Genomic DNA, 12,605 nt, shown 5'->3' on the forward strand with positions numbered 1-12,605 from the left:
CGACAGCTTGTCGCCAGGTCCCTCTGTGCAACAGCTGTACACACGGTGCACAGAGGGACAGAGATGCGGCGGAAGCTGTTGCCGAAGGTTCGTCCCCCCGCCGGAAGCTCTATACATTGTGTATGGAATTGCTGTCGCTAGTCCGCATACACACAGCGGACTAGCGGCAGTTGCGTCGATAGCTGTGGCAGGCGATTGACCAAGTCAATCGCCCAGCGACAGCTCTGAGTAGCGATGGTTCGGGGCGCGCGCGTCATACACACGGCCGACCTGTCGCCGCAACACGCACGTGCCACGTGGTTGCAGCGACAGTTGTAGCCCGTGTGTATGGGCCATTAAAGAACTGGAGGGTGTTTTAACTGAAGAATGGGCTAAAATTCCTGTGGAAATAATTTGTATGAATCAATACTTCGGAGAATTGAGGCTGTAATTGCCGCAAAAGGTGGACCTACACAATATTAAAATATATTTTGTTGATTTTCAAGGTGTTTCCATTATTTTGTCCAACCTCTGTAGTTGCTCCCATTATAGGTAGCTAGTATAGTTGCCCTCCGTGTAGCTAGTATAGTTGCCCCCAGTGTATGTAGTTTAGTTGCATCGAATATAGCTAGTATAGTTGTTCCCAGTGTATGTAGTTTAGTTGCACCCAGTATAGCCAGTATAGTTGCCCCCAGTGAAGCTAGTATAGTTGCCCCAGTATAACTAGTATAGTTGCCCCCCGTATAGCTAGTATAGTTGCCCCCAGTGAAGTTAGTATATTTGCCCTAGTATAGCTAGTTTAGTTGCCCCCAGTAAAGCTAGTTTAGTTGCCCCCAGTATAGCTAGTTTAGTTGCCCCCAGTATAGCTAGTTTAGTTGCCCCCAGAATAGCTAGTACAGTTGCCCCAGTGTAGCTAGTTGTTACGTCTTCACATGTACTGTTGACTTTCCCACTGAGGTGAGGGATTCCCAGGGTGCAGTGTCTAAGTGACCACGGGTCTTCGTCAGTGCGTCCCACAAGGACCGATGGACTTGTAGCTGCCTAGTGCCCACCAGGTTGCACCCCAAGTCGCCCTAAAAGTGGGTTGGAGAACAGGGAACACTGCAACGTAGAGTTCAGCCGTAATCAGGAGACAGTTCCAAGGTCAAGGCAGGCAGAGTTCAATCGTAATCCTGATGACAAGCCAAGGGTCAGGGCAGGCAGAGTTTAAAGCATAATCCATAAACTAGCCGAGGTCCAAACACAGGAGATGATCAGGAGAGTGAAGTCCAATAGCAAGCCGGGGTCAAACACAGAAATAAGTCAGGAAACAGTGGGCCAGAACACAAGGTAGCAGGCTAACCAAGCTGAAGCGAACTAACAGCACTTGCTGCTTGAAGACACAGGCTTATATAGTGGTTGGGAGGCACCTGACGCTAATTGGACCACTTCACCATGCGCAGTGACGGACTTCCATCCACTAATCCCCTTCTGCGCAGACGCGGACCAACTTCCGCATCCACGCATACAACCATTACGGAGGGCTGCAATGAAAGTACGCATGCGCCCGCCCGGGAGGACGCCATACGGTGTGACACGCCGCGGCAAAAACAAGAGTGTATGACGCCCGCGCGTACCCCTACGACCCGGAACACAAGCAGAATGGCGATGAGTATGACACTAGTACAGTTGCCCCAGTATAGATAGTAAAGTTGCCCCCAGTGTAGCTAGTATTGTTGCCCCAGTATAGCTAGTACAGTTGCCCCAGTATAGCTAGTACAGTTGCCCCAGTGTAGCTAGTACAGTTGCCCCCAGTGTAGCTAGCACAGTTGCCCCCAGTATAGCTGGTACAGTTGCCCCCAGTGTAGCTAGTATAGTTGCCTCAGTGTAGATAGTATAGTTGCCCTCAGTGTAGATAGTATAGTTGCCCCCAGTGTAGCTAGTACAGTTGCCCCCAGTGTAGCTAGTACAGTTGGCCCCAGTATAGCTGGTACAGTTGCCCCCAGTGTAGCTAGTACAGTTGCCCCCAGTATAGTTAGTACAGCTGCCCCCAGTGTAGCTAGTACAGTTGCCCCCAGTATAGCTGGTACAGTTGCCCCCAGTGTAGCTAGTACAGTTGCCTCAGTGTAGATAGTATAGTTGCCCCCAGTGTAGCTAGCACAGTTGCCCCCAGTATAGCTGGTACAGTTGCCCCCAGTGTAGCTAGTACAGTTGCCTCAGTGTAGATAGTATAGTTGCCCCCAGTGTAGCTAGTACAGTTGCCTCCAGTGTAGCTAGTACAGTTGCCCCCAGTATAGCTAGTACAGCTGCCCCAGTATAGTTGCCCCCAGTGTAGCTAGTACAGTTGCCCCTAGTATAGTTGCCCCCAGTGTAGCTAGTACAGTTGCCCCAGTATAGCTAGTACAGTTGCCCCCATTATAGCTAGTATAGTTGCCTCCTGTGTAGCTAGTACAGTTGCCCCAGTATAGCTAGTATAGTTGCCCCCAGTGTAGCTAGTATAGTTGCCCCTAGTATAAATACTCCAGGAGGGAGAAGCAGTGCAAGAAGAAGGGGCAGTGGGGACAGTGGCGGGGAGGGGGGCCTGAACCCCCCCCCCCCCACACCTGGATCCCCTCCTTCTGCCTCTCTTCCCCCTCCATAGATTATCTGCAGGTGCAGGCTCGGTGGGAGGCATGCAGAGAATTACTCACCTCACTTCAGCGTTCCAATCGCTGGAGTGCAGTGTCATGTCGTCACAGATCTCCGCCTTCAATGTGGCTCATTGTGCTTCCGCTAATCAGGAAGGACAGTGGGCGGCATTGAAGACGGAGACCTGTGATGACATGACTCTGCGCTCCAGCGATTGGAACGCTGAAGTGAGGTGAGTAATTTTCTGCATGCCTCCCGCCGAGCCTGCACCTGCCAATTAATCTATGGAGGGGGAAGAGAGGCAGAAGGAGGGGACCCAGGTGAGGGAGGGGGGGTTCTGGCCCCTCTCCCCGCCACTGTCCTCAGTCAAACAAACAAATGTGATTGGCTGTGGCTCTACCCTTCTTTAGAATTTTAATCCAAGTCACCCAATGATCGACTGTAGCAAGTTTAAAGAACAAGCGACACCCTTGCTAACACCGAAATAAAAACACATATATAAGTAGATAAATACTACTTCTACTTACATAACAGATGTATTGTGCTATCCACGTAATGATTCCTGTGAATTTTACAAAGTAAAAGCAGAAAATCCTATTCTAGGCAGTGGCCATTTTGCCAAGCTAATGCTGACATCATATCCTCCCTGACTCTTGTTTTCCCCGCTCCCTTCTCTTGCTCATTGTGTATTCATTAGCTGCCCTCCTCCCAGAGTCTTTTTTTTAATTATTTACACATCCAATCACTGAGTCACCTCAGCCTTGCTTGTAAACACAAGTGATCAGCTAGGCAGGGAAATAAAAGAAAGAGGAGGAATATATTATAGATAAAAAGAACTCCCAGCATTCAAGAGAACTCCCAGCATTCAACTTTTTGGCACTAGGGCCAGTGCTCCTAAAGTATGTGATAACTCCAAACCATAACAGCAGAAATAAATTTGCAAGTTTTGAATGCAGGATTAGCATCTTTATCACTTAATACACTCAGACCAGTTACTGTTGAAATTTGATTTTTATGGTGACAATACCGCTTTAAGGCCTCTGCCATTAACAGTGTAAGAATGGCAGCAGTTTAAATATACCCCATGAAAATCAATAGGTGAATTTTGATTGTAGGCTCCACTCACTTTCCTGAAAATTAATCCCAGTCATCCAGTAACCATCTGTTGCAGGTGTGAAAACCCTGCCATTAACAGTGAAAGACAGTGGCAAAGCTACAAACCTCCTATTAAGGAAAGAATCGTTCTGGATATATGAATGTGGAAGTCTGTATCCGCAAGGACTTAATCGTGGTATGAATATAAAGGCTTTTCTATAAGCTGATTTCTAGTTCTTTTTAATATGCGTTTCTGCATACGTTTATATACTATACCCGCTCGCTTCCAGTATAAATAGGAGGCTTGAGTAACCTGGGTTACACGTCTGATGAAATCCGATGGGATGAAACGCGTCATGTGCGCCTGTGATGCCAACTAGGTGGGCGGTGCCGCGTCCTCCCCGTACCTCCATGCACTTCCTCTCGCTCTGCTCTCGGCTAAGCGTACAGCACGCCATCTCGCAGCCCATCCCCGCTGGCAATACGGTTACTTACCGCGGGTCTCCAGGATACTTCGGAGGGGTGAAAGAGCACTGTTCCGTGCCCGGTCACGTGAGTTGAAGGCTACAAACTATCACCTAAAGCGGTTGCTGCCATACAGGACTGGAGAGGTTAGACACAAGTTGTGGCTGTAATGCGCATGTAAAAACTACAAATGTTTAGAGGTTTGCTTTGGAATGCATATGGGTTGAGGATGAAGATACCCTTTCCATCCTAACTGGCTGTCATTTATACTGTGATTTTCTGAATGGGCCTGAAGATTTGACTTAAAAACGACAGCGCTGGTTCAAATAGGAGTGCACTCCAGGACTGCATCTATCATATACAGGTCACAGGTTTAGCATTCAGTTGGTTACAGTAGTTTTATGGGTGGGAATTTTATTTGGTGTCTTTTGGGGTTGTATGTACGCAGATATTAATAATAAATTTTGCTACTAATTGAATATACCTGATGCTCCCTTATGCTTTAAATTAATTGATTATATTTATATAGGGTGAGACGAGGTTATTGAATAGGTGATATCCCGTAGACTTGTCCTTTTTGCCTCGGTACAGATAGCCAGGGATAGGTGCCTCGTTATAGATAGCCAGGGATAGGTTCCTCGGTATGGATAGCCAGGGAAAGGTGCCTCGGTATAGATAGCCAGGGAAAGGTGCCTCGGTATAGATAGCCAGGGATAGGTGCCTCGGTATAGATAGCCAGGATTAGGTGCCTTAATATAGATAGCCAGGATTAGGTGCCTTAATATAGATAGCTAGGATTAGATGCCTCAGTATAGATAGCCAGGATTAGATGCCTCAGTATAGATAGTCAGGAATAGGTGTCTCAGTGTAGATAGTCAGATAGAATGAAAAGTGACCGGCACCATCCGTAAATATAATGCTATTTTATTTTTGTAATAAAAGAGCATTATATCTACGGATGGTGCCGGTCACTTTTCATTCTATCTGGATTCATCTGCAGTGCTGGCAGGTAGACCGAGGCACATCCATCTGGAAGCGAAGAAGGGTGCCACACTATTTCCATTTTCAGTGTAGATAGTCAGGAATATGTACCTCAGTATAGATAGACAGGATTAGATGCCTCAGTATAGATAGTCAGGAATAGGTACCTCAGTATAGATTATTACTATTTATATAGTGCCAACAACTTCCGCAGCGCTGTACAGAGAATATATTGTCTTGTCACTAACTGTCCCTCAGAGGAGTTCAGAGGAGCTCACAATCGAATCCCTACCATAGTCGTGTGTCTATGTATTTATGTACAGCGGGTTGCAAAAGTCTTCGGCCCCCTTGAAGTTTTCCACTTTTTGTCATATTACTGCCACAAACATGAATCAAATTTATTGGAATTCCACATGAAAGACCAACACAAAGTGGTGTACACATGAGAAGTGGAACGAAAATCATACATGGTTCCAAACATTTTTTACAAATAAATAACTGCAAAGTGGTGTGTGCATAATTATTCGGCCCCCTTTGATCTGAGTGCAGTCAGTTGCCTATAGACATAGCCTGATGAGTGCTAATGACTAAACAGAGTGCACCTGTGTGTAATCTAATGTCAGTACAAATACAGCTGCTCTGTGAGGGCCTCAGAGGTTTTCTAAGAGAATATTGGGAGCAACAACACCGTGAAGTCCAAAGAACACACAAGACAGGTCAGGGATCAAGTTATTGAGAAATTTAAAGCAGGCTTAGGCTACAAACAGATTTCCAAAGCCTTGAACATCCCATGGAGCACTGTTCAAGCGATCATTCAGAAATGGAAGGAGTATGGTACACCTGTAAACCTACCAAGACAAGGAGAGCACTGATCAGAAATGCAGTCAAGAGGCACATGGTGACTCTGGACGAGTTGCAGAGATCTACAGCTCAGGTGGGAGACTCTGTCCATAGGACAACTATTAGTCATGCACTGTACAAAGTTGTTGCATTGTTAACAGAAAGCATAAGAAGTCCCGTTTGCAGTTTGCCACAAGCCATGTGAGGGACACAGCAACCATGTGGAAGAAGGTGCTCTGGTCAGATGAGACCAAAATAGAACTTTTAGGCCAAAATGCAAAACGCTATGTGTGGCGGAAAACTAACACTGCACATCACTCTGCACACCATCCCCACTGTCAAATATGGTGGTGGCAGCCTCATGCTCGGGGGGTGCATCTCTTCAGCAGGGACAGGGAAGCTGGTCAGAGTTGATGGGAAGATGGATGGAGCCAAACACAGGGCAAACTTGGAAGAAAAGCTCTTGGAGACTGCAAAAGACTTGAGACTGGGGCGGAGGTTCACCTTCCAGCAGGACAATGACCCTAAACATAAAAGCCAGGGCAACAATGGAATGGTTTAAAACAAAACATATCTGTGTTAGAATGGCCCAGTCAAAGTCCAGATCTAAATCCAATCGAGAATCTGTGGCAAGATCTGAAAAATGCTGTTCACAAATGCTGTCCATCTAATCTGACAGAGCTGGAGCTGTTTTGCAAAGAAGAATGGGCAAGGATTTCAGTCTCTAGATGTGCAAGGCTGGTAGAGACATACCCTAAAAGACTGGCTGTTGTAATTGCAGCAAAAGGTGGTTCTACAAATATTGACTCAGGGGGCCGAATAATTACGCACACCCCACTTTGCAGTTATTTATTTGTAAAAAATGTTTGGAATGATGTATGATTTTCGAGCCACTTCTCACATGTACACCACTTTGTGTTGGTCTTTCATGTGAAATTCCAATAAAATTGATGCATGTTTGTGGCAGTAATGTGACAAAATGTGGAAAACTTCAAGGGGGCCGAATACTTTTGCAACCCACTGTATTGTGTAGTGTATGTATTGTAGTCTAGGGTCAATTTAGGGGGAAGCCAATTAACTTATCTGTATGTTTTTGGGATGTGGGAGGAAACCCGAGTGCCCAGAGAAAACTCACGCAGACACGGGGAGAACATACAAACTCCTTGCAGATGCTGGGATTTGAACTGGGGACTCAGAGTTGCTAGGCAAGAGTGCTAACCACTACACCACCATGCTGCCCTAGATAGCCAGGATTAGATGCCAGGATTAGATAGTCAGGAATAGGTGTCTCAGTATAGGTAGCCAGGCGGAGGGGGGACGCAGCGGCATGGACCAGCAGGGGCTGAGCAGTCATCAAATACTCACTTCGCCGCGATCCACACGCTGCATCTACTTACTTCTTCCTGTTCATGCGTTCCATCTCAAAGTAAGAGCGCCCTAGGGGAGCTGCAACGCAGGACAGGAAGTAGTTTGTAGATGCAGCGCGTGAATCGTGGCGAGTATTTGATGACCCCTCAGTGGCAGCACGTGGGGAGGACGAATTGGCCCTTAGGGGGCCCCGGGCCCGGACGCACAGGCGATTGCTGCGGCCATGGCCCCTACGCCCCTGGTGAAAGAATGCGGTTAACATATTTCCATTAAAAAGGAATTGCTCAAATTTGATTGGCTCTTTTATGCTCTGCTCACTTGCCCTGAATTTTTCACCTTGTTCCCCAAGTGACCAACTGTGGCAAGTTTGAGGACTCAGCATGGCTTAACGTGGCTTCATTACTGTGAGAATGACTGCCTTTTACATTTTTTTCATTGACGTGAATGGGTGAAATCTGATTGGCTGTTTGTAGTTATGCCCAGGTGTACAAGAGGGTCATGAGACCCCCAGAACATATCATCCCAGGTAATAAGGGATCTGTATACCAAGTTTTGGTGAAATGGGTGAATAGATATAGATAGATTGATTGCAGTACAACTACCGGAGGGCAGGCTTGCAGCTGTTTGCAGGACTGGGGCCAGTGAGGACCTTCTGCTTACGTGGGCTTCCCCTCCAATGCTCTTCTGATAGCTGACATTGCAGAGCACCCAGGGAAGCACTGGCACCAGTTTTATTAAAATGTGTATTTTTCTATTGAAAAATGTGTATAATGAACTATAAACTTTATTCTCATCCCTTTAAAGGGTACCTGAGATGAAGATAACGGCTATATTTATACTTAGCTAGGGCTTCCTCTAGCCCCATGAGGTATATGGTGTCCCTCGCCGTCCTCTCTGGACGCTATTTTGTCTTCTAATATCCCCCCCTCCCCCGGTAATCTGGACAGTTGTGCGCCTCCGCACATGCGCAGCCAGCTGTGGAACTACGACAGGGGGTGCGCATGTGGCCGAGCCACGCATACGCAGAAGAGTGCGGCCGGGCAGATTACTGGGTGGATTTGAAGACAACGGAGAGTACGGTGAAGAAGCCCACGCACCTTATGGGGCTAGAGGAAGCCCCATGTAAGTATAAATATTGTAATCTCAGGTTCCCTTTACATTGATATATTTCTTGCTTTCAAATGTTAATATGAAGGAACCAATGATGATAAAAAAGGACCAGTTGGTTTGAATGATAAAACTTTGTCTTTTGTTTATGAATTCTTAGTGGTATGTGTGACCATGGGTGTGGTGGGGGCATGCCTGGAGGTGTGACAGGGGCATGTCTTAAAGGGGTCCCTCTTTCCGACCTCAGGAGGACGACGAGGGAGTGATCAGTCTGAAGGAGGACTGGAGGAAGCCCCATGTATGTATAATTTTTTTATATCTTCCATGTCAGGTACACTTTAAGTCAGATCACCAATCAAAGGTTTTTCTGCTCTAACCAATGCCACTCAGCATGCAAGCAGGCATTTCAGCACCATACCTCTATTGGGCACATACTTGGGGGAACATAAATTCATGCATTTACCAAACCAACAAGAGAAAGGAGCAACACACTCACACACACATCATTTATTACATCATTGCCTTTGCCATGTCTGCCCATTTGTAAGAAATGGTGTGGCAGTTGCAGACTGAGTCTGGGGAAGTGATTGATTGTGAGTATATGTCCCAGATTTCTCATACCTGTACTGCAATTCTAATGCACTCTGGGATGTTGTGTTGCCCTGAGACAGGTGCTCAGGCATGGAAAGAGATTTATACCAGGATTTGCATCTTAGGTGAGAAATAAAAGGCTGATTAGCTCAGCCTCGAATCAGCCTGACCTGAGAGAGCACAGGCTCTGTGCTGGACTGAACAAAAGGAAATTTCAAGTTGATGCTAGTAAAGCCTGCGTATTGCAGTTGTTTTGTTGGGGACAAAGCATTAGGTTTGTACCTTGTAGAGAGGAGTTCTCAATTTTAAGTTAGTTAGTAGCCCATACAGTGGCAGTGTTTTTTTCTGTAAACATTGTAAATAGTCTGTGTATAGCCTGTACAGTGCAAAATAAACACTGGTATTGGTGAATTACAGGTCTGTCTCCAAATATGCTTTGCATTGTGCCTGTCCCAGAAGGCAAAAGCACCCACTGCCTATTATTATTGTGTACTTATAAAGCATCTTCAGTAGTGCGTTTGCATAGTATATAAAGTCATATCACTGACTGTCCCTTAGAGGAACTTACAATCTAATCCCTACCTATTAACCTAGGGTTGTTTTTGTGATGTGTGAGGAAAATGGAGTACCTGGAGGAAACCTAGGCAGACACAGGAAGAATATACATACTTCACACGCATAGGGCTTGATTCACTAAACCGTGATAACTCATAGCACAGTTTTTTGCATGCATTTTTGCGAATTTTCACGAATTCATGATTGCGCGCAAAAATGCTAGCATGGCCGTGAGTTATCACGGTTTAGTGAATCGAACCCCTAGTGTGCTAATCCAGATTTGAGAAGGGGACTCTTGCAGGGCTATAATGATCTCCATTACACTACTATACCTATTCCCCCTATATTTCAATAGTTTAAAGTGGAACTTTAACCCTGGATTGAACTTCATCCCATTCAGTAGCTAATACCCCCTTTACCATGAGAGAACTTTTCTCGAATAGGTCATCAGAGACATCTGTGTGACTAATGATGTGATGAAACCCCTCCCATGGTGTGATGTCAGGGCTGTAGCCCTGACAGTTTGCTGTCTGTGAACCTCATTGCATTGTGGGAAATAGTGTCTTTTTCCAACTGTCTAGCAAGCAGTATCTCCCTCTGTGCATAGAACTCTCAGTAAACTAACATTCCGCAGAGATCACCTGGTAGGACTAAAGATGTCGCCACCTGGGATAAATTTCAGAATGTAAAACGGAGAGGAAAGATTTTACAATGAAAAAACACTGACTAAATCATTTGTAAATGAATACTGTAAAACAATAAACTATTTTATTTGTTACGTTATTTTCACTAAAGTTCCTTTAGGCCGGTTTCAGACTATACATTGGCATTAGCGTTGCGGTGCCAAAAACAGGCCTCCGGGGATTACCACGTTAATATGCGGTAATCTCCTTCCGGCTGACATCCAAACAGGAAGTGACACTTGCTTGCGGTCACTTTCTGTTTTGGAAATGCGCAGAAGAGTATTGTAAATATTGCACCATCATTTTTTTAACAACCCCTACATTGCCATAGACTTACACGACTTCTGGCCATCGCACAACCGCGCGGTAAAGTAGGTTTGTTGGGGATGCTGCAATTACGCCGCTTGCATCGCACCGCACCAGCTCAGTATGAAAGTCCCCATAGGATTTCATTGATGTGTGGTGTGGTAAAATTACCGCACTGCCCCAGTGTGAAACCACTTAAACCATTAAGTCAGATTAAAAAAAGCAACTATACTTACCTGGTGCTTCTACCGGCTCTCTGCAGTCGCCATGTACTTAACGATCCTTCGATCTCCCACCATTGCTCAGTTTCGCATTCGGTGACTGAGCTTGTCGCCGGCCACTGCACGGACCTGGCATCCTCATTCGTGATCCCGTGCCTGGGAGCGTCCTGCGCAGGCACAGTACAGATGTTCTCATACTGCGCCTGCGCTAGGCACTCGCGATAACATACGGGCAGTGGTCGGCAACAGATTCAGTCACCAAAAGCGAAACTGAGCTGTGGCAGGGAAACAGAGGATCATTGAGTACTGGCACAGGCCGACTGCAGGAGGCTGGTAGAAGCCCCAGGTAAGTAAAACTGCCTTTTTTTTACCTGATTTAAATATCCCTTTAATGGTGGCCATACACGGTACAATAAAAACGTTCGATTTTCTCGTTTATTCAATCTAAATGATCGAATTGAATGAAAGTCGAAAATATTTTATTTTTCGATCATAAAATTCGAACGATTATCCCGTTTTTTCGGGAAAAATGATCGGACATGCTGGAAAAATCTTTATATTCGATCTAATGGAATAATCAAACTAAATTATCTAATTGAAAAATTGTACCATGTATGGCCACCATAAGAGTGAGTTTGTTGCTCCCATTTAATTTGGTAGATGAAATACACATAGTTACATAGTTACATAGTTATTTTGGTTGAAAAAAGACATACGTCCATCGAGTTCAACCAGTACAAAGTACAACTCCAGCCCGTCCCCCACATACCCCTGTTGATCCAGAGGAAGGCGAAAAAACCCCCACAAGGCATGGTCCAATTAGCCCCAAAAGGGAAAAATTCCTTCCTGACTCCAGATGACAATCAGATAAAATCCCTGGATCAACATCATTAGGCATAACCTAGTAATTGTAGCCATGGATGTCTTTCAACGCAAGGAAAGCATCTAAGCCCCCTTTAAATGCAGGTATAGAGTTTGCCATAACGACTTCCTGTGGCAATGCATTCCACATCTTAATCACTCTTACTGTAAAGAACCCTTTCCTAAATAAATGGCTAAAACGTTTTTCCTCCATGCGCATCTCATGTCCTCTAGTCCTTTGAGAAGGCCTAGGGACAAAAAGCTCATCCGCCAAGCTATTATATTGCCCTCTGATGTATTTATACATGTTAATTAGATCTCCTCTAAGGCGTCTTTTCTCTAGACTAAATAAACCCAGTTTATCTAACCTTTCTTGGTAAGCGAGACCTTCCATCCCACGTATCAATTTTGTAGCTCGTCTCTGCACCTGCTCTAAAACTGCAATATCTTTTTTGTAATGTGGTGCCCAGAACTGAATTCCATATTCCAGATGTGGCCTTACTAGAGAGTTAAACAGGGGCAATATTATGCTCGCATCTCGAGTTTTTATTTCCCTTTTAATGCATCCCAAAATTTTGTTCGCTTTAGCTGCAGCGGCTTGGCATTGAGTATGATTATTTAACTTGTTGTCGATGAGTACTCCTAAGTCCTTCTCCAAGTTTGATGTTCCCAACTGTATCCCATTTATTTTGTATGGTGCTAGACCATTGGTACGACCAAAATGCATGACTTTACATTTGTCAACATTGAATTTCATCTGCCATGTATGTGTCCATATAGCCATCCTATCCAGATCCTGTTGCAATATGACACTATCTTCCTGAGAGTTGATGATTCTGCACAATTTTGTATCATCTGCAAAAATAGCAACATTGCTCACTACTGCATCTACTAGGTCATTAATAAACAGTATGTTAAGAGCTACAAGCATGCCCCTAATGGAGGT

At 45.3% G+C, this 12,605-nt stretch overlaps 1 protein-coding gene across 1 annotated transcript in view; it reads left to right on the top strand.

Annotated features, from left to right (window-relative positions):
* LOC137564046 (zinc finger CCCH-type antiviral protein 1-like) overlaps positions 1-12,605 on the top strand; it is a 78,044-nt gene that overhangs the window by 2,686 nt on the left and 62,753 nt on the right. The window contains exon 2 of the mRNA XM_068277345.1: positions 8,603-8,740. Within this exon, the coding sequence (XP_068133446.1) occupies positions 8,739-8,740 (2 nt within the window). The 5' untranslated portion in view covers positions 8,603-8,738. The remainder of the gene's footprint in view (positions 1-8,602; positions 8,741-12,605) is intronic.

Source organism: Hyperolius riggenbachi, chromosome 3 (genome assembly GCF_040937935.1).
Source record: "Hyperolius riggenbachi isolate aHypRig1 chromosome 3, aHypRig1.pri, whole genome shotgun sequence".
NCBI lineage: Eukaryota > Metazoa > Chordata > Amphibia > Anura > Hyperoliidae > Hyperolius > Hyperolius riggenbachi.